The 22930-nt window shown below is 44.1% G+C and overlaps 1 protein-coding gene across 1 annotated transcript in view; it reads right to left on the bottom strand.

Annotated features, from left to right (window-relative positions):
• Window positions 1–120: 120 nt before the first annotated feature.
• Window positions 121–22930, bottom strand: part of LOC105003777 (sterol 26-hydroxylase, mitochondrial) — a 41903-nt gene continuing 19093 nt past the window's right edge. The window contains exons 2-9 of the mRNA XM_010861209.1: window positions 7140–7330; window positions 2744–2943; window positions 2443–2640; window positions 2122–2294; window positions 1146–1312; window positions 858–939; window positions 565–777; window positions 121–428 (exon numbers count right to left, since the gene is read on the bottom strand). Coding sequence (XP_010859511.1) covers window positions 309–428; window positions 565–777; window positions 858–939; window positions 1146–1312; window positions 2122–2294; window positions 2443–2640; window positions 2744–2943; window positions 7140–7330 — 1344 coding nt within the window. The 3' untranslated portion in view covers window positions 121–308. The remainder of the gene's footprint in view (window positions 429–564; window positions 778–857; window positions 940–1145; window positions 1313–2121; window positions 2295–2442; window positions 2641–2743; window positions 2944–7139; window positions 7331–22930) is intronic.

Raw genomic sequence — 22930 nt, 5'->3', positions numbered from 1 at the left:
CTCAGTTTCCATGGAGGGAGGCGGCTCTGCCTCCCACCAAGTTTCCTAAGTGGGAGAGCCTGTTCCCCAACCACAGAATGAGCTTCAGGTGCTGGGTTGTCAACAAGAATGACAAAGATCTCTAGTTATGAATAAAAAACCCTTTATTCAGTATTTTCCCTCAAGGTTAGCAATGTGCCATGACAGCAGCCTTCTGTCTGAGAGGGAGATGCTCAACATGATACAAAGTAGCAAAAGCTCAGGTTCTGCAGGAAGCACACTGAGGTTCATCTCCCTGTGCTGGGAAAGTGGGGAAACAAGGGCCCAGCTCAGCTCTGTCTCTGCAGGAAACGCAGGCCCACCTTCTTGTTGGGAACCAGAACGATGCGAGCCACACTCGTCACCTCCCCTGTCTCAGGGGCCAGGACCACCTCATAGTGCTGGATCAGCTGGGAGGTAAACGGCACAGGGGCGCTTAGAGTCTGTGACCTCCATCCACCGCCCTCCTTAGCATACCCCCATCCGTGCCTCACTCCCCTGTCAGCTCCCCTGGCCCACATACCCCTCCAGTCTCTCCCCACTCACCCTTGTCAGCAGCAGCTGCATCTCCAGCTCTGCAATCCTGCGGCCCAGGCAAGCCCGAACCCCATAGCCAAAGGGCACAGAGCCAAACGGGTGCTGGGTTTTGAGGGCATCAGGCTGGTTCTTCCTCAGCCAACGCTGGGGCTGGAAGCTGTCAGGCTCGGGGTAGATGTCAGGGTCCCGGGAAATTACGTAGTGGCAGAGCACAAACTGGGTCTGCACACACAGGTTGGGTGGCACATCAGTGTAGGTCTGTGAGGTGCCCCCAGGAACCCTGGCTCTCCAGCCCTACTCACATTCTTGGGAAAGAGGAAGCCACCAACTTCAATTTCCTTGTCCACGACAACCCGGGAGTTCACAGGGACCACAGGATAGAGACTGCAGGGAAAAGAAAGTGCAGACCTGTCTCTGGATCCAAGGAGGGTCAGAGTGCCCACCCACTCGGCCACACCCCTCTGGTCCCCCAGTCCCCTCTTCCCATCTCATCTCTGACCCTGGCCACAGTCCCTCAGCCCCCACTTCCCACTCCTGTCTCTGAGCTCCCCTCCACACACAGACCCTTGTTCCCAGGGACAGTATCCTACCGCAGGGTCTCCTTAAGCACAGCTTTGAGCAGGGGCATGCGGGCTAAGTCCTTGTGCTGGGGCACCTGCCCAGCGGGCACCACACCCACCACTTCCTTATGCAAGGCCGCCTGGATCTCTGGGTTCTTTGAAAGATGGTACAGGGCCCACGTCAGCGTGTTGGATGTCTGGGAGGTAAAGAGATGAAGTGAGCAGGGATTTCTAGGAAAGAGGCCCAGTTAGATGGTGGGAAGGTGTTTGCATGTTTGCAAAATGTGGGAGAGAAATTAAATTGCTTCGAGTATGGCAGGGCTTCCCAGAGGGCTCAGATGGTAAAAAATCTGCCGGCAATGCAGGAGACCCGGGCTCAATCCCTGGGTCAGGAAGACCCCCCGGAGAAGGGAATGGCACCCCATTCCAGTATTCTTGCCTGGAGAATCCCATAGACAGAGGAGCCTGGTGGGCTATAGTCCACGGGGTCTCAAATAGTCAGAGATGACTGAGCGACTAACACTTTTACACAGCAGGATTAGACTCCAGGGTTTATAGGACCCTCTCTCCAATGCTCAACGTGGCTTCATGCAGGATAAGGACCGATATGATAGAGAATCACACCGTAACAGCAAAGGAGACTAACGGAGAAACCCAACAGGACAAAAGCACACGAAAGAGGCCCTACTAAGAAGGTGCTATGGGCAAGCTCTTCAACTTTCTGCTTAGATGAAAGCATGAAGGAGTAGATTTGGTATGAGATGAAACTTCCCAGCTGTCAGAGAGGCTCCAGGGAGTGAGCGAATCCCTCACACTGGAACCACTCCTGGCCCACCTCCGCAAGGCTGAATGACCCCCATTTTCCTTCCAGCTCTAAATCCACATTACAGAAAGAGAAGCAGGTACCTGGAGGGACGAAGGTCAGGCTCAGGTGGAGGATAGTGGGAAACTGGCCCAGGATGAGAGCTGGGAGGCCCTGGCCTCCGCGCCCGCCCCTCTCACGCACCGTGTCTACTCCAGCCAAGAGCAGCTCGGGCAGGCTGCCCTCAGCCTCACGAGGACTGAGTTGTCCGCTGGTCAGCAGGAAATGCAGATAACCAGATATCTGGGTCTTCTCTGGATTCTCTGTCTTCAGCTGGGCCTCTATCTCCTCCAATTTCTGATCAATCAGCTTTTTTCCTACAGGGACAATGGGGAACCGGGAGGATGCGGCCAAAAGCCATGCTCTCCAAGGACCGAGGGAGAAAGTCCTGGGAGAGAGTACTGGGGGCTGTTACTGCACTGAGCCTGGGACCCATGCCCCCACTTCTTCCCCTGGACTCCTCACCAAAAGAGAATATGGTGTTCCAGCCATCCAGGTACCGCTTCCAGAAGGGCAGCAGGGGACGAGTCCACGTGGGGAGGAAGGTGACAAAGAGCGAGTTATGGAACATGAGCCCGACAGATCTGACGAAAGTCTCGGTGTCCTTGGGAATGGAGCGCTCCAGGCAGCCAATACGTTTCTCAAACAGGATGTAGGAAATAGCTGGAGGTACATGGTGGCCGTCATCAGAGGGGAGTACAGCCTACCCCTAACCCACACCTACCCCTGACACACGCCCACCCGGCCCTTCTCCCCACCAGAGTACCTTCCAAGGCAAAGAAATAGAATTGGTGAGCGATGTCAGGCACGTGGTCCCCCGAGGCACTCTCTGCCCGCAGCTGTTTCAGTTGATCCATGAAGTCATTGATCACCTCGTTCAGAGCATCCGTGTAGAGCGCAGCCTCGGCTGGCTTCAGCATCCGCTGGTTCAGAGTCTGGCGCAACCGGTACCATTGCTCTCCCATCCTGCCGACGATGGAAGAGTGGCACCAGTGTCAGTATCTGGTGGGGACTGGGTCAGGTGGTGTCTTTCCACTGAGACCCTTACAGAGTTGAGGAAAATCTCAGACCCTAGACCTAGAATTATGGAATCACAAACTCTCAAATGACAGAATCTTCAAATCACAAAACTTCAGAATTTCACTAACAGCATAAAGGAAGTAGTTAAGGTGGGCATCTCAGCCAACCTGTGCCGTGCTAAGTCGCTTCAGTTGTATCTGACTCTTTGCGACCCTATGTACTGTAGCCAGCCAGGCTCCTCCAGTCCAAGGGATTCTCCAGACAAGAATACTGGAGTGGGTTGCCATGTCCTCCTCCAGGGGATCTTCCAGACCCAGGGGTTGACTCCCATCTCTTACGTCTCCTGCATTGGCAGGCGGGTTCTTTACCACTAGCGCCTCCTGGGAAGCCCTCTGAACCAATCTGCCTAGGGTCAAATCATAGGTCAGATGATGTCAGCTGAGTGACGTTAGGCAGGTGACTCAACTTCTCTGTGCCTCAGTTTCCTTTCTGTAAAATAGGAATAATAAGAGCACCTATCTTAGTAGGATAATTAATGTGTTTAGATTGGTGCCTGGCAAATGGGTGAATAGTTAATGAATGTTGACTGTGATTATCTTAGGATGACACAACTCTATAATCTTCTGTATGTGAAATGAGCTAGGCAGCTACAGTGGCTCTGGTCCCTCTGTGTTGATGATGAGGGATAAAAGAGAGCAACTGAGGGTTCTTGAGGTGCTCAGAGGACCTTTGTGCTCTGCTAGGCTCAAGGCGCCAAGGAGACAGACAGCATTATCTGGCTGATGCCCCAGTTCGTCTTGCCATAACCATGCAGTAGGTATTTGGGTCCTCACCCTGGTTAGACAGGGATTCTCATGGGGATGGACACACACTTCCCATTCAGGGGCTTAATGTTCAGGAGCTACTCCCATCTTCAGCAGTCCCCCAAACCCATTACCTTTCCTAAGCAAGCTGGGTATGGGTCAATTTTTTTAAAAGCTAGATGTAGAGTAATAAGTATAACATGGTAAAATTTTAAGAGGAAGAGAGGGAACCCTATATATATCTACATGCATATCTGTATGTTCACAGAGAAGAATATAGGGCTTCCCAGGTGGCAGTAGGGGTAAAGAACCCACCTGCCAATGCAGGTAGATGTAAGAGAGGCAGGGTCGATCCCTGGGTTGGGAACATCCCCTGGAGGAAGGCATAGCAACCCACTACAGTATTCTTGCCTGGAGAATTCCTTGGATGGAGGAACCTGGAGGGCTACAGCCCAGGGGTCACAAAGAGTTGGATACAACTTAGCGACTAAACAACAACAAGATAAGAATATACACCAAATTGTCAGGATTACTTAGGAGGATGGGATGGGACCAAGGGGTAGGGAGATGATATTTTATTACTGGAATTTTTACAATAAATATTACTCTCTAATTTTAAAAATTCATACGGTCTTTAAAAAAGAAAAACATTCACAAGTATTAAGGCAAGAATCAGGTTTTTTATTTTGAACTATTGGGCTCCCTGGTGGCTCAGACAGTAAAGAATCTGCCTGCAATGTGGGAGACCTGGGTCCGATCCCTGGTTTGGGAAGATCCCCTGGAGAAGGGCATGCTCCAGTGTTCTTGCTTGGAGAATCCCCATGAACAGAAGTGCCTGGTGGGCTACAAAACATGGAGTTGCAAACAGTTGGATGCGACTGAGTGACTAAGCACAGCACAGCACTGTAAGCCAACTATACTTCAATAAATTTGAAAAATATATTTTACTTAAATGAACCTTAAAAAACAAAGTAAATAAATAAATAAATGAACTTCAAACCCTAGGAATTTTCTTTCTTATATTGGTGTGTGTGCTAAGTTGCTTCCATCATGTCCAGCTCTTTATGGCCCTATGGACTGAGCCCACCAGGCTCCTCTGTCCATGGGATTCTCCAGGCAAGAATACTGGAGTGGGTTGCCATGCCCTCCTCCAGGAATCGTTCCGACCCAGGGATTGAACACGCATCTCTTAGGTCTCCTGCATTTGGAGGTAGGTTCTTTACACTAGCGACATCTTATGTTGGGGGAAACTGCAATAAAAGTGTTGCTAGAAAAGAAATGAAAACCAGAACAGACGTATTTATTGGAACTTCAGGTTTTGGGTGCTTCTCCAAGAGTAAAACTCTCCCAACAATAGGAATAGATTTGCAGAACTTAAATGAGAATCTTCTGTGGTTTGTAAAATATTTCTTGGGAAACAATGCTTCAGAAAATGAGATTTTAAATATATATATATATGTTAAAACAAAAAAGTCTCATAAGTTAGCAAAATAGATTTTAAATACATATATTATATAACATATTTAGGAAACTGGCTTTAGAGGAAATGGGTATAATAGATCCAAAGGGATATATATATATATATATGTTTAGCTCCAGCTCTAAATCTGAACCATCAAGTCCAGTGATGGCCTGACCTGGTGAAAAACTGAGACCCAAATCTTTTATTATTATTATTATTGTTGAGTTATAATAGACATACAACATTATATTTGTTTCAATATAATGATTTGACATCTGAATACATTGCAAAATGATCACCATAACAAGACTAGAATGTGGGAGGAGAAGGAGACGACAGAGGATGAGATGGTTGGATGGCATCACCGACTTGATGGACATGAGTTTTGAGTAAGCTCTGGGAGTTGGTGATGGACAGGAAAGCCTGGTGTGCTGCAGTCCGTGGGGTCGCAGAGTCGGACACAACTGAGCGACTGAACTGAACTGACCATCTGTCACCATAAAAATATAAACTTTAAGGATTTACTCTCTTGGCAAGATTTGGGTCTCAAATATTGTACAGCATCCTTGAGACCCAAATCTTGCCCTCAAGGTCAGATATCAGGCTAAACAGCTCTTAAAGAACATTCTCTATTCTCTTCTCAAAACTTAGAAAAAAGGACCAAGGAATTAAGTTCTGAAACCACCCACCTCTGAAGGAACCAGGAAAAGAGAAAGCTATGAAATGACAGAATGAACATACAGGCATCAAAGACACAGAAAATGAACCTTCCAAGCAGTCTGTTCCTTTCCAAACACGTCAAGGCAGTAAGTCCTTCTTCCAGAATCAGAGAGATCTATGTCACTACTCACCGCGTCACTTCTGGCAAGTCGTGCAAAAACCAAACCCTTCTAGGCCTCAGTTTCTTTACTTGTGAAATGGGGATTAATAATATTATCTACTTCCCGCCCTTGTTTTGAGGTTAGAATGAAATAATAAATGTAAAGAGACTCGCCTGATGTCTGGCCTGTCATAAACACTCAGTTATTACCAGTGTTGTTGCTATTACTTCAACCACCTGGATTAACTTTAATCCCTTAAAAAAATAACTTTAGAAACGTGAATGTCAGACAACTAGGGAAAATAAAAAGCCATTCATTGTTTTGGAAGCTCTTTTAACATACTATAGCAAAAAGAAGCCTGGTAATATACCCAATTACAAGTTGTGGCACTGGGAATGGTTTATCACCAATGATTCTCAATTATTTACCTTAATTGGTATTTGAATATATAATATACTCAGCTTATCTTTCAATGTGTCACTGCCAAAATAATCTTAACTTTTCTAGGTATGACTTTGAGGCTAAAACCTACACGTATCTCTCTGTGTTGAGAGCATCCATGAAAGTTATAACCAACAACAAGCATATAATACATAATTTGGAAAATATTCTTAAAATTAAATTGAGCCCTCCCAACTAATATGATGCTGCTGTGTTTTTTTTTTTTTTCAACTATAAGTAAATATGTCCCAGTAGGATTTGAGTTAATATGTTTTCAACCATAATACAGAATCATGGAGCTTGAAAGGTCTGAAAGATACCTTGGAGATCCTGTAATTCAAGCTTCCCATTTTATACATAAGAAACATAAGCCCAAGGAGGGTATATTATTCATCCGTTTATAGTCATAGGATATATTAGTGGAAAAGCCAATGAATGGTCCATGGGCTTCAGTCCAACCCAACCACCGCTTTCTAGACACAGAGGCTTTTTTCTAGACTCAGGCTCGGAGGACACAGGGAGATCCTACTCTGCCCATTATCCTCTGGCTGCCCAGTGCCACTTCCTGGGCCTGGCCTCTGGGGCCCTCTTCCAGTCCCTCCAGCCCCAGCTCACGTGGTGAAGGGCCCATAGGACAGGCCTTGCTGGTCCCGGTGCTCCTTCCATAGTTTCATGTCGTCCCGTACCGGGTACTTGCCCTCTTGGCGCATCACTTGCTCCAGGAGTGGGGCACTGGCCAGGTGCACGTGCATCTGAGGCCCTACTCGGTTTATCCATATTGGGCCGTACTTGGCCTTGTTCAGCACCTGTGGGGTTCAACCAAAGCTGAATCATCATGGCCTAGGCAAGCAGGCACTTCCTGGAGAGGAGAAACAGGATAGAGGAAATGTCCGATGGCCACACCAGAGCAGGTGGGCTGGGCAAAACTCACTGTGTAGGAGGTAGGTGCTGGGATGGCCTGTAGTCTTAAAAGGAGAACACTGGACAAAATGGTGACACAGGAGTTAAAGTATTGAGAGCAATGAGTAGCTGGCAGAACTGGGGGAACTAAGGTCTTAGAGGAATGAAATTTTGGAAAAATGAGATACCTGGTAACCTGGAGTAGGCTGAGGTATGGGTATTGGGGGTCCAGGGTTTTAGGGAAACTGAGCCCTTAGTGAAGTATAGTAGAATGTCTATGGCCCCTTCATGTGTGTGTGCTCAGCTGCTCAGTCATGTCTGACTCTTAGCAACCCCATGGACTGTAGCCTGCCAGGCTTCTGTGTCCAGGGGATTTCCCAGGCAAGAATAGTGGAGCTGGTTGCCATTTCCTATTCCAGGAGATCTCCCCAACCCAGGGATCCAACCTGAATCTCTTGTACCTCCTGTCAGAGAAGGCATTTAAATTTCCTGCAGTTTGCTTCCAAACATGAGAAGATAAGCATCTCGTGTAACCAATAAGAAAAAAGAAACACAACTAGAAATGCCAGGAAAAATAAGAAGCTGAATGAGAAAATCAGGATGTAAGTATGAAGTAAACTATGTGGCATGAATTTTTTTAATAAAAAATCTTATTAGCTGTGTTAAGGAAAGTAATTCTCAATATTTTATCTTAGAATTTCTACAGCACTTGACAGTTGAGACACATAACATCTATGAAATTGACATTGCAAATGAATGATGTTTTTATAGTTGTTGAAAATAAGGGAGAAAACAGTATGTTTTGGCAGGGGGAGGTAAAACTTTAAAAAATCCAGAAATACTAAGATTAAATTTATTAGCTAAATTACCCTGAAATAAAATGAAACATAGTGCTTTCCCAAGTACTTCATCTTTCATAATCTGTTACTGAATATGTTTTAAGAGGATCGGATGTGTTCCAATATCAAAATTAGTCCAAAGGGTTTCTATATTGTAATTATGGACACAAGGGACGTCCCTGGTGGTCCAGTGGTTAAGAGTCTGCCTTTCAATAAAGAGGACACGGGTTTGATCCCTGGTTGGCAACTAAGATCCACATTCCACAGGGCAATTGAGCCCACTTGCTGCCACTTCCAAGGTGTGTGCCACAACTAGAGAGAAGCCCGCACACTGTACTGAAAGATACCACAAAGATCCTTCATGCCACAGCTGGGACCTGACACAGCCAAAAATAAAATAAATAAACTTTTTTTAATTATAGAGAAGAGATTTTTATGCAAATTATAGAACTCATAGTCCATAGAATCATCAATTTTACTGGGTCTTACTGTTGACATTAAATACTAGTTTCTTATCTGAAGTTTGATTTCTTTTCCTTCTGTTAAGTTCAAGTAAAATGACATGTAATGTTTTTATATAATGATGCAAACAATACTTATCTCTAGGTCATGGTTTATAGATAGTTTACTTTCTTCTTTATACTGTGATTTGTTTTTCAAGTATTCTACCTTCATCTTGGAATCAGAAAAAAATCGTATTTTAAAGGACCAGATTAATAAGCTTGGGCACCACTTCTTGCCTGGAATCCAAAGCTCCTGGCACCACTTCCTGGCTATTGGTTTGGAATTTTCTGGGACATTTTCCCCCATGCCTAGACATTGCTTTCTTCCCTCTTCCTTCATACTCCTCTTCTCAGTTAGTTTACTCGGTGGAACTTAACAAGGATCTATTTATGTAAGAACTTATTTTAGAAAGACACCAGAACACCTGCTGAGAGATGTGTGCTATGTCTGTGAGCCTACCATTAAGCCGTAACCTGAACCAGTTAGAGAGCCCTAGCGTTCTCAGATACGTCCTATCTAAATGCCCCTTTGCAGACCAGAGTCCCCTGGGGATCATCTTCCAGGATGAATGGGGGGGCTAGCCTCTGCCAGATGAAATTCCAAAGATGGACAGTATTAAATTCATCCAATACTCATTTATTGAGCTCATATCCTGTTCCTCCTATACTGATCTAGGGGCTGGGGACACTGCTGTGACCTACCCTTTTACAGTTTATTTACATCCTAAGGTGTGAGCCACGTAGTTAAGAATTGGATTACTTATGCTTCTAAATGGTTCCTTAATTTTTTTACAGATTTTTTTTAATGTGGACCATTTAAAAAGTCTCTATTTGTTACAATACCGCTTGTATTTTATGTTTTGGTTTTTCGCCCGAGATGCTTGCAGGATCTTGGTTTCCTGAACAGGGACCAAACTCATACCCCCCTGCATTGGAAGGTGAAGTCTTAATCACTGGACCACCAAGGAAGTTCATTTCCCAAATTATTTTGTAGATGTAGATGTCTGTTTCTTTAACTAAAGTGAAAGTCTTCAAGGACAGGAACCATGTTGTACTTCTTTATACCTCCCCTACTGCTAGACACACTGATAAACACATTACAGGCACTCAGTAAATATTTAGCAGTTGCCAATGAATCAAGTGGAAGAATAACAAGCTGCAGATAAAACAGAGCTTATGAGACAGAGTCAGAAAGGAAGCAGGGGAGAGGATACATAGGACACTGATAACAACGGCTCCACTGGGGCAGGCATTAATTTTAAAAAGCCTGGCAGGATAATGTGAAAAGGAAATTAAGAGAATAATTCTAATAGATAATTATAATAGCATCTTTTATGGACTGAATGTTTGCATCTCTCCAAAACTCATGGGTTGAAGCCCCAACCCTCAGTGTATATTTAGAGAAGAGACATCTAAGAAAGTAAGATTAAATAAGAGTGGGGCCCTGATGCAGTAGGATCAGTAAGTATCCTCCTAAGAAGAGACATCAGAGAGTTCTCTGTGTGTGTGCACATACACACACACCCACCAAGCAAAGATCATTTAAGTACACAGGGAGAAGGTAGTTGTCTGCAAGCCAGAAAAACTGTTACAAAATACAAGTCTGTGTGCCCAGTGCACAATGAGGCCAAACAATACCAAAACATCAGAATTTGCAGCAGAGAAAGGCTTACTGCAGGGCCATGTGAGGAGATAATTGAGTGGCTCATGCCTTAAAATCCCTGAACTTCCTGAAAGCTTTCAGCAAAGCCCTTTTATAAGAAAGATGAAGGAGAAGGAGGGGCATGGTTGTGCCTGCGTGCTTAGTTGCTCAGTCGTGTCTGACTCTTTGCAACCCTATGGACCGCAGCCTGCCAGGCTCCTGTGTCCATGGAATTCTCCAGGCAAGAATACTGGAGTAGTTTCCCATGTCCTCCTCCAGGGGGTCTCCCCGACCCAGGACTCAAACTACACATTTCTTGTATCTCCTGCATTGGTAGGCCAATTCTTCACCATTAGCGCCACCTGGGAAGCCCGGGGCATGGTTTAGTTGTTGCAAATTTCTTGATGTCCAAAAAAAAAAAAAATTTCTTGGTGTCAGATCCTTTGTTCTTGAGGTCAGATCACAGTCAGGTCACCATGTACCTATAAACCTCCACCAAGACAAATGTTATTCTCTATTCTGACAAAAATGGGCAAGGGCCCATGGCTCAACTTTCACCCTCTCAGATCCAGGCCCTGGCTAACAGGAGGGGGTCCCTGTGTGGGCTCATGACCCTGTTCAGCAGCATTCATCTAGTACCCAGTCTGGGTCCTCCCGCCAGTGCCCATGCCTGGCTGAAGAGGCGGTTCTCAGCTGCTGGCACCTTCAGGGCCAGGTTCCCAGGCTCAGCCCAGCTGTCATCACTGAGGGAGCCAGGTACCCAGGACCGAGCTGGCCCTCAGGCTTTTCACTTGAGACAATCATTTGTATAGGACCAATAGGAATACTTGTTGTAGCACATACCAACCAGCTCACAAGAATCACCCTTCTTTGAAAATAGCCCCAACCACAGAGCTGGACCTGAAGTAGTGACGTGAAATGTCCTTTCAACTTAACCCTGACCTCTGGTCACCTCCTAGGAGTACATAACCAATCTAAACTGTACCTATTTTTGAAACTATTTGAATGGAAAGCCTGAAGTTGGATGAAGGTTACTTCCATGGCAGTGTCCAGTTTCTGAGGCCTACATGGACTGTGACCCATGAATATTGCCACTGCCATTAGGTTGCAGAGATGGGGACAGGGGAGAAGTTCACTGCTGCCTTGAAGCCTGGGGCCAGCTAGTGGGCGGCCCTTGCAAGGACTCAGGAGCTCTTCAGGACATAGCCCCAGCCTTCAGCCCGTCCCTGGGCCTCTCTAGATTACCCCACCAGCCCCAAGGCCTGAGGGCCTGGAGCGCCCTGGGGAGAAGACCACGATCCACCTCTTACTGTACCCTTTACCACAAGGACCACAGTGAGGTCCACTGTTGGTATAGTGGGACCTCAAACTACTGTGCTAAGGCTGTAACACCAACAGTCTCCAGCTAATGGGCATGTGCCTGCTCTACCCGTTAGAAAAAGACTCTCACCAGAAATCAACTATGCTGGTACCTTATCTTCTACTTTCAGCCTTCAGAACTGTGAAAAAAATTTTGTTGTTTAAGACACCCAGTTTGTGGTATTTTGTTAGAGCAGCCAAAGTAAACTAATATATAACATCCAAAAGAATAAAATTACTAATAATAAATTTAACCAAGGAGGTAAAACACTTGTACACTGAAAACTACAAAACACTGCTGAAAGAAATTAAAGGCCTAAATAAATGGAAAGATATCCTATGTTCACAGATTGGGTAACTTAATACTGTTAAAATGGCACTGCTCCCCCAAGTGACCTACAGATTCAATGCAATCTCCATTAAACTTTTCATGGGCTTTTCTCAGAAACCAATCCTCAAATTCATATGAAATTGCAAGAGCCCTACACATAGCTGAAACAATGTTTAAAAAGAAAAACAAAGATGGAAGACTCATACTTTCTGATTTTAAAACTTATTACAAAGCTACAGTAATTAAAAGTTTGGTAATAGCATAATGATACACGTATAGACCCATGGACTAGAATCAAAGGTATCCAGAAATAAACCTAAATATCTATGGTCAATTGATTTTTGACAAGAGTGCCCAGATCATTCAGGGGGAAAAGAACAATCTCATCAATAAATGGTGTTAGGACAAATGGATAACCAAGTGCAAAAGAGCAAAGTTGGACCCCTACCTCACTTCATGTACAAAACTTAACTCAAAATGGACCAAAACTCTAAATAAAAGAGCTAAAACTATAAAACTCTCAGAATAAAACACAGTGGAAAATCATCATGATCTTGGATTTAGCAATGGATTCTTAGATTTGAATAGTAACATATGAGCAATAAAAGGAAAAAAATAGAAAATTGGACTTCATAAAAATTTAAAACTTTTGCATATCAAAGGACTTTATCAAGAATGTGAATAACAATTTACATAATGAGAGAAAATATTGGCATATCATATATCTGATGAGGGTTTAATATCCAGAATATACAGACAACTCTTTAAAACTCAACAAGAAGAAGACAATCCAATTTTCAAAGGATGAAAGCACTTGACATTTCTCCAAAGATATACAAATAACCAATAAACACACAGAGATGTTCGACATCACTGATCATTAAGGAATGAAAATCAAACCCATAAAAAGGAAGCATTTTATATCCACTTGTTGTTTAGTCACTAAGTTGTATCTGACTCTTTTGTGACCCCGTGGACTGTAGCCCACCAGGTTCCTCCATCCAAGGGATTTACCAGGCAAGAATACTGGAGTGGGTTGCCATTTCTTTCTCCTGGGGTTATATCCACTAGAATGACTTAAATCCAAAAAACTGAATACAACAAGTTGTTGGCAAGCAGGTGGAGAAATTGAAGCCCTTGTACATTGCTGATGGGAAAGTAAAAATAGTGCAGCTGCTGTAGAAAACCATTTGGCAAGTTCCCAAAAAGTTAAACATTAAGAATTACCATATGATCCAGCAATTCCATTCCTAGGTATATACTTAACAGAAATGAAAACATATACCACACAGAAACTTGTACAGCAATGATTATAGCAGGATTACTTAGAGTCGTCAAAAGGTGGAAACAACCTGAAAGTCATCAACTGATGAATGGGAAAGCAAATTGCGGGATATACATACAATGGAATAGTATTCCACCATAAAAAGGAACAAAGTACGGGAATACAATACAAGCTAAAATTTGGATGAAATTTGAAAACATATGCTAACTGAAAGAAGCTGAGACAAAAGGTCTCATACTGTATGATTCCATTTATATGATATATTTGAAAAGGCAAATCCATAAAGATGGAAAGCAGATTAATGTTTATACCAAAGGGTGGCATGAAGGGGAATGAGGAGTGACTAATAACAGGGTCTCTTTCTAGGGTATCAAAATTTGAAAAAGTTATGAAACTAGAGAGAGGCAGTAGTTTTATAACATTAATAATACACTAAATGCTGCTGAATTGTGCACTTTAAAATGGTTCATTGTTTTATACTTCATGAATTTCCCCTAAGAAAAAGCCTAGAAGTTTGTGATAACTTAAAACCTCCAGAGGCTCAGAAAGGGCCCTGCTGAGATTTCCCCTCAGCAAAGAGAGAACAGAAAGGGAGCGAGGGGGCTTCCCCTGAGTTGGCTCTTCTGTGGTTCCAAGACTTCCTCTCTTGTGAATCGAGAAGAAGAGAGGACCAGACCAACCTTTCCTTTGCCTTGCCAGCTACTTATATAGGATTAAAGATCAGGTTTTAAGGGGTGTTTGCTCATTTGTTTATTTGCTCTGGGAAGAAGACACCAGCAGAGTCTTTTTTTTAGAAATGGGAATTCCCCCTATTGCACAAAGTTGTTGCCCTTATAACTTCTGGAGGATGATTTGGCAGCCAATATATATCAAAGGCCAGGATTACCGGGGTCCAGCCCAGGTTGGCGGAGAAGGCAATGGCACCCCACTCCAGTACTTTTGCCTGGAAAATCCCATGGATGGGGGAGCCTGGTGGGCTGCAGTCCATGGGGTCGCTAGAGTCTGACACGATTGAGCAACTTCACTTTCACTTTTCACTTTCATGCATTGGAGAAGGAAATGGCAACCCACTCCAGTGTTCTTGCCTGGAGAATCCCAGGGACAGGGAAGTCTGGTGGGCTGCCGTCTATGGGGTCGCACAGAGTCAGACACGACTGAAGTGACTTAGCAGCAGCAGCAGCAGCAGCCCCGGTTGGATCCAGGGATTCCCTCAGGAGGATGGCGTTGGTGATTAGAATAGCAAAGCAGAGATTTATTAGATGCTCAATAATAACTGGTTTACGCGGAAAATCAATATAACCTGTGACACCAGGTTAGCTCTGACCACAGAGGCCGCAGGCGCCCTCTCAAATAGTGGAAGGTGCCCCACCTTAGGCACCTTCTCGAGTGGGTCTTAGAAGCCCAGGTAAATAAGTAGTCGCAGAAGACCCCCGCGCTCCAATTGTTTTGGCATGAAGGAAGAACAGAAGAGAAAAGGAAGAAAAGGAAACAAGAAAGAACGACACAGGGAGACCAAGCTTTGGTGAACAAGGCCCGTAGCTTTATTTTCAAAGGGAGCTTATATACCCTAAGTTGCACATAGAGGATAATAGGGGGTATGAAATCATGCAAAGTCAGCAGTCTTTGATCCTTATTGAGACCAGGCTTTCTTTTCTGCAAATTTATCATATACAAATGGTTTAGGTGATTTACATCATCTTCTGGCCAGAAGGCCTGTTAACATTTTATGACTCTGATAAAGGTTTGTCAACCATAAGACTTATTTTCTCTAGGAGTAATTATTTTAAAGTTTGGCGCCATCCTCCGAAGGTGTTAGATACAGTTGCATTCCTATAGGGCAAAGGTGCAGTGGGTTTACAACAAAGGAAAGAATTTATTACCTTAAGGGTCTAAAGTTGTTAACACCAAGGCCACTACTTATTTTTTCTACATCCCAACTATATTAATTAATACACTTCCAAGGATACAATACAGGGGATGTGGAAACTTGGCAGCAAGCATTGGCTCAACAATGAAATCTACTAGTTCTATTCTGACAATTTCTAACTCTCCGAGAAGCTCTATACTATTTGAATATCTTAAGCTTCCCGTGCCTCTCCGCGGTTGGGAGACTGTAAACAATCGTCTGTGTAGCTGTAGAAGTCTGGGTAAACCTGTCAGGCAAGTTAGAGAGCCATCTGAGGGGTTTGTATTTAAACACTCCTATTATGCCCAGGAGGCTAATTAATTAGCTTGAGTTCTAAGTTGATTTCCTTCAGAGAAAAGGTGGTTAGGGATAGCCCCCCCGCCCCCACCCCCCGTGACTGTCAGAGGAGTTGGTGAAAGTCGTGAAATAGTAAAACAGATTTTGGTTTTTGGGTAGACGCTCAGGCAGGCCCAGAGAGGCACCCCTCGAGTTCTGGCTCGCCTTGCCCACCAGAGCTCTCTGCACGACCTTTGCCATGGGTGGGAACTCCCGTGCTGGCTCCCGGCACTGGATGAAATCTTTTACTGCACCAATTCCACTTTCAGTTCAGTTCAGTTCAGTCGCTCAGTCACGTCTGACTTTTTTCGACCCGATGAATCGCAGTACTCCAGGCCTCCCTGTCCATCACCATCTCCTGGAGTTCACTCAGATTCATGTCCATCGAGTCAGTGATGCCATCCAGCCATCTCATCCTCTGTTGTGCCCTTCTCCTCCTGCCCCCAATCCCTCCCAGCATCAGAGTCTTTTCCAATGAGTCAACTCTTAGCATGAGGTGGCCAAAGTACTGGAGTTTCAGCTTCAGCATCATTCCTTCCAAAGAAATCCCAGTTGGATCTCCTTGCAGTCCAAAGGACTCTCAAGAGTCTTCTCCAACACCACAGCTCAAAAGCATCAGTTCTTCGGCACTCAGCTTTCCTCACAGTCCAACTTTCACATCTATACATGACCACTGGAAAAACCATAGCCTTGACTAGATGGACCTTTGTTGGCAAAGTAATGTCTCTGTCTTTCAATATGCTATCTAGGGTGGTCATAACTTTTCTTCCAAGGAGTAAACGTCTTTTAATTTCATGGCTGCAGTCACCATCTGCAGTGATTTGGGAGCCCCCAAAAATAAAGTCAGTCACTCTTTCCACTGTTTCCCCATCTATTTGCCATGAAGTGATGGGACCAGATGCCATAATCTTAGTTTTCTGAATGTTAAGTTTTAAGTCAACTTTTTCACTCTCCTCTTTCACCTTCATCAAGAGGCTTTTTAGTTCCTCTTCACTTTCTGCCATAAGGGTGGTGTCATCTGCATATCGGAGGTTATTGATATTTCTCCCAGCAATCTTGATTCCAGCTTGTGCTTCTTTCAGCCCAGCATTTCTCATGATGTACTCTGCATAGAAGTTAAATAAGCAGGGTGACAATATACAGCCTTGACGTACTCCTTTTCCTATTTGGAACCAGTCTGTTGTTCCATGTCCAGTTCTAACTGTTGCTTCCTGACCTGCATACAAATTTCTCAAGAGGCAGGTCAGGTGGTCTGGTATTCCCATCTCTAGGAAAATTTATTTTAAGGAGCTAATTCATGATGTGCAGGATATTTAGTGATAGATATATTTACCAAACCTTTATACATTAAAAAATCTAAACATATAACAATATAACAAGCTTCAGTATATTCTCATGTAGCCACAATGCAATACCCATTAAAAACTGTTACTCAAGTGATAGTAAAAGATATTCATATTTTAGTAAAGGGCAGGTTATAAAAGAGAGTATATGGTATGCATTCATTCAAAAAGTAAATATGTGGATGATGCATGGGGGAAATGTGGAAGTCTATTCACCAAAGACAAACAAGCAGGATTAATACCCTGAAGACTATGTGTATATTTATGCATTCATTTCACAAATGCTTTTTTAAAAAATTCTATTTATTTCTTTTTGGCTGTGCTGGTCTTCATTGCTGTGAGGGCTTTTCTCTAGTTGCAGCAAGCAGGGGCTACTCTCTAGTTGCGGTACGCAGGCTTCTCATTGCGGTGGCTTCTCTTGCAGTGCACAGGAAGGCTCTTGGGCACAGGCTCAAGAGTAGTGGCACGTGGGCTTAGTTGCTCCACAGCATGTGAGATCTTCCCGAACCAGGGACCGAATCCATGTCTCCTGCATCGACAGGTGGATTCTTTTCCACTGAGTCACCAGGAAAGCCCACAAAAGCTTATTAACACCTATGTGTGCCAGACACTTAATATGTACAGGGTGCTGAGATGGAAGATTTGGATTTTCTTTGTGTCTTTATATTTTCTGATTTCTCTATGATAAATAGAGAAATTTACCAGGTATTACCTCTGCAAATTACTTCAACTAAGTCAAAATGACATTCTCTTAAATGTGTTATGTAATCACAAATAATAATAGGCAACTCATATTTATTTGCCTTTTTTTAGAACAAGGGTCATCTTATAGGAAAAAAAATGTGCCTGTCTCATTGTCATGGGTTCTGATTTCAAGTCAGTCATCCACAGCTGTCCTGCTCGTTTCAGCTGAGGGGTCAAGATTGCCTGGAAGGAGATTTTTGCCCTGGTTTCAGTTCCAGCACAGGGGCTCTGTCACTGTGTTGGGTAATAGACTGGCGGTGGCACCCTCCTGATCTTGCATGTGTCTGCAGACACAAAGGCTTGAACCCTGTGTCAACCGAGAAAAATGCACAACCTAAAAGTTGAGAATTATGTTTTATTCAGTGAAATTTCTGAAGCCTTAAGCCCAGAAGGCAGCCTCTCAGATAGCTCTGAGGGACTGCTCCAAAGAGGTGAGTGAGGAAACAGTACATGTAACAGCTTTTGCAACAAAACCCAGGTAGTTGGAACATCAGAAGATTACTGTTACTTAAAGAAAACCAGACATCTGCAATTAATGAACTTAGTGCTTTTCTATGTGAAACTGTTGGGTGGCATTTTGAGGGTCCTCTGAAGAGCTCTGTGTGGTTCTTTATGTCTTGGTGCAGAAAGAATTCCACAAGAAGCAAAGTAATGACAAGAAGTGGTTTATTAGAATAGGATGTTTGTGAGGCTTACAAGCAGCCGGGTGAGGATGCTATACCCCAAGAACTTACTTGGCTACAGTTTTATAATAAAAGGAAAAGCAGGGTGGTGGGAGAAGACCTTTTTGTTTTTCTTGAGTAGATGTCATGCTTCCATCATTAGTTCCTCCTCCAGGTTGAGCAGGGGAGTTTTCATGTCCTTACATGGTCAAGCTAGGTCCACAAATTATTGCTTTTTATGTGTGTAGAGAGCGTGTCCTAACTTACTGAGCTCACTGGGCAGGCTGTGGGCCTCATGCCACCGTTGTTTTATTGTTTTGGGGCCTGTCTCATGTTCCTATTGCATGATTGTGTTGCTCATTAAGCAAGCTTGCTCGGTCTTGTGGTTAAGTAAACCTGCTTTCTTAAGTAATCATTAACTTAACAAGGGTATCCCATATTTTATCTACTTATAATCCCCTAGTAGGATTAATTATTTAATTATCTACTTTGTCCCTTTATTCTGTCCCTGTCACATATATGCAAGAGTCTGGGCTCATTGAAATCATTCCTTTGATATGCACTTTAGCTACCTAGGGCCAGTATCCTGCTCTTTTCTACCCTGGATCCCCTCTCAGCCAATTGCTGGGGGCAGGTCCAGTGGCCAGTGACTTAATACCACAGTATCCTGTGTTGACTGATACGGCAGGCAACATTTTTTGTCCACACCAGCCTTCCCTGAGGCTGAATGCCCTTTCCTCCCATAACAGAACTGGAGACCTACATGTAGCTGTCACCCAGCTATCTCCCTCCCTATGTCCCCTATATCTCCCGACAGGCATTAAGTCCCGGTATCCTGAAGAGTTTCCCATCGCCTCTGAGTTCTGACCAATGTGGCTGTGCTGTTCTCCCCTCTTAGAAAAGAGCTACAGATAATAAAATCTCTTCCTGAAGGCTAGCAGGGGCTCCCCAACAACCTGGTACTCCACAACTCAGCATCGCAGTCATCTGACCCCTTTTGTTTAGGGCTCTTCTTTAGCGTGTGAGGGGAGGAGGAAAGTGGTGGTGGGTGGAGGGGTTGGGCGGCCAGGTTAGGAGAGAGTAGACCCATCCTGCATCTTCTCACAGTCCTATCTATTTTGTCCACAACTGGCCACTGAAAAGTGAAAGTAAGTGCAAATTTGTCCTTTCTGGTAGTGGGTGGGGTTGGCTGCCTGAGCTGGACCCCTGGGCTTCCAGCCACTGTGGAATTCCTGAGGTGCCTGTTCTACATTCCTGTGTCTGGGTTTCTGTAAAAAAAAAAAAAAGCAACTATAATAGTTTGGGGCAAGAATTACAGTGAAGAGAGAACAAAAGGGGAAGTGATCCTGCAAGTGAGGAGTCTGAGGCCATTCCTTCTACTACTTTGGCAAAAATGTGAAACCAGTAATACAATGTTTAATTATGTGACTTTCCAAAATGTTAGGAAACTTCCTCTAATGTCCAAAGTTTTAAATGTGTAATGTCTTTTTTAAAAAATAATTTTATTTATCTATTTATTGTTGGCTGTGCTGGGTCTCTGTTGCTGCATGGACTTGCTCTAGTTGCGGGGAGTGGGGGGCTACTCTTTAGTTGAAGTGGGCAGGTTTCTCATTGCAGTGGTTTCCTCTCGTTGTGGAGCACAGGCTCAATACTTGTGGCTCGCGGGCTTAGTTGCTCCGCAGCACACAGGATCTTCCTGGACCAGGGATCAAACCTAAACCCATGTCTCCTGCATTGTCTACCACTGAGCCACCAGGGAAGCCCCAAAGGAAATCTTGATTAGCAAGATAAAAATCTCAGCAGGGCTGACTGCTAAGCCCCAACAAGGTTTGGAGTGAGCTTGTCAAATGGTTTCTGAAAACAATGTTGGAGTGATAACACAGAATCCCTCTAGCAGTCGAAGAAAAACTGCTATCTTTTACCAACTAAAAAGCAGTATGTTCCTGATATAAATACTGTACTTGCAAAAGGAACCATACTCCAGGGGTGTTGCCCACCTGCTCCTGACAGACAGACTACATGGGATTTTGAACCCTCTCCCCGCAAATATTGCTGGGAGAAATATCAACAACCTCTGATATGCAGATGATAACCACTGGCAAAAAATAAAGAGGAACTAAAGAGCCTCTTGATGAGAGTGAAAGAGGAAAGTGAAAAAGCTGGTTTAAAACTCAACATTCAAAAAACTAAGATCATGCATCTGGTCCCTTCACTTCATGGCAAATAGAAGGGGAAAAGAGGAAGGAGTAACAGATTTTATTTTCTTTGGCCCCAAAATCACTGCTGATGGTGACTGCAGCCATGAAATTAAAAGACACTTGCTCTTTGGAAGGAAAGCTATGACAAACCTAGGCAGAGTATAAAAAAGCAGAGACACTACTTTGCCAACAAAGGTCCACATAGTCAAAGCTATGGTTTTTCCAGTAGTCAGGTATTAGATGTGAGAACTGGACCATAAAGAAGGCTGAGCACCAAAGAACTGATGCTTTTGAATTGTGGTGCTGGAGAAGACTCTTGAGAGTCCTTTGGACTGCAAGGATATCAAACCAGTCAATCCTAAAGGAAATCAACCCTGAATATTCATTGAAAGGATTGATGTTGAAGCTGAAGCTCCAATAGTTTGGCCACCTGATGCGAAGAGCTGACTCATTTGAAAAGACCCTGATGCTGGGAAAGATTGAAGGCAAAGAGAGAAAGGGCAGCAGAAGATGAAACAATTAGATAGCATCACCAACTCAACAGACATGAATCAGAGCAAGCTCTGGGAGACAGTGGAGGACGCAGGAGCCTGGCATGCTGCAGTTGATGAAGTTGTAAAGACTCAGACACAACTTAGGGACTGAAAAACAACAACCTCCCCAAAGCTGATAAAGTCACAACATCCTTTTAAAAATGAAAGTGGGACCCCAGCAGGCCAACTCACAAGGTATGGAATGGGATCCCAGTGGGCAGTGGCAGGACCTGATTGCTGGTGGACTTAGCGACAAGGGGACAGGAGTCCTTAACCATTGTCCTGAGAGACTAATGAATTCTACTGGTGGTTAGAGTTAAAGAGAAAAGTGTTAGTTGCTCAGTCGTGTCTGACTTTGAGATCCCATGGACTAGCTTGCCAGGCTCCTCTGTCCATGGAATTCTCCAGGCAAGAATACTGGAGTGGGTAGCCATTCCCTTCTCAAGGGGATCTTCTCAACCCAGGGATTGAGCCCAGGTTTCCTGCATTGCAGGCAGATTCTTTACCATCTGAGCCACCAGGTAAGTCCTTTTAAAGGGGAAAGGACCCCACACAATTTTTTAGAAGCATTCCATGATTATTCCTTTCCCTTCTGTATTACCAGGAAAGTGAAATTGCCTGGCTAGGACAGGAGGTTGTGACTATACATAAAATATCTTTATTCATCCAGGGTAATCAGCTTCTCAGAGATAGACTGAGACCCCTTCTTATAAGGAGCAGGAAAGGAGAAACTGGAGATAGATTTGGCTAAAAATCTAATGAGACTCTGGAAGTTTGGTTGTTCCCAGTAGCAGATGCAAAAGCCACACCAGTTCTGCTTGTTGAGAAGGCAGATGGAAATCAGTTCATCACCTAATGACTGACTTCAAGCTCCTAGAATTCCAGTTGAGCTATTTCAAATCCTAAAAGATGATGCTGTAAAAGTGCTGCACTCAATATGCTAGCAAATTTGGAAAACTCAGCAGTGGCCACAGGACTGCAAATGGTCAGTTTTCATTCCAATCCCAAAGAAAGGCAATGCCAAAGAATGCTCAAACTACTGCACAATTGCACTCATCTCACATGCTAGCAAAGTGATGCTCAAAATTCTCCAAGCCAGGCTTCAATAGTACATGAACCGTGAACTTCCAGATGTTCAAACTGGATTTAAAAAAAGCAGAGGAACCAGAGATCAAATTGCCAACATCCACTGAATCATCAAAAAGCAAGAGAGTTCCAGAAATTTTTGCTTTATTGACTACTCCAAAGCCTTTGACTGTGTGGATCACAAAAAACTGTGGAAAATTCTTAAAGAGATGGGAATACCAGACCACTTGACCTACCTCCTGAGAAATCTGTATGCACGTCAAGAAGCAACAGTTAGAACTGGACATGGAACAACAGACTGGCTCCAAATAGGAAAAGGAGTACGTTAAGGCTGTATATTGTCACCCTGCTTATTTAACTTATATGCAGAGTACATCATGAGAAACGCTGGACTGGATGAAGCACAAGCTAGAATCAAGATTGCTGGGAGAAATATCAATAACCTCTGATATGCAGATGACACCACCCTTATGGCAGAAAGCAAAGACGAACTTAAGAGCCTCTTGATGAAAGTGAAAGAGGAGAGTGGAAAAAGTTGATTTAAAGCTCAACATTCAGAAAACTAAGATCATGGCATCTGGTCCCACCACTTTATGGCAAATAGATGGGGAAACAGTGGAAACAGTGACAGGCTTTATTTTGGGGGGCTCCAAAATCACTGCAGATGGTCACTGCAGTCATGAAATTAAAAGATGCTTGCTCCTTGGAAGAAAAGTTATGACCAACCTAGATAGCATAT

Source organism: Bison bison, unplaced genomic scaffold, assembly GCF_000754665.1.
Source record: "Bison bison bison isolate TAMUID 2011002044 unplaced genomic scaffold, Bison_UMD1.0 scf7180017864471, whole genome shotgun sequence".
Classification (NCBI taxonomy): Eukaryota; Metazoa; Chordata; class Mammalia; order Artiodactyla; family Bovidae; genus Bison; species Bison bison.
This window is presented reverse-complemented; position numbering and strand designations above follow the sequence as displayed.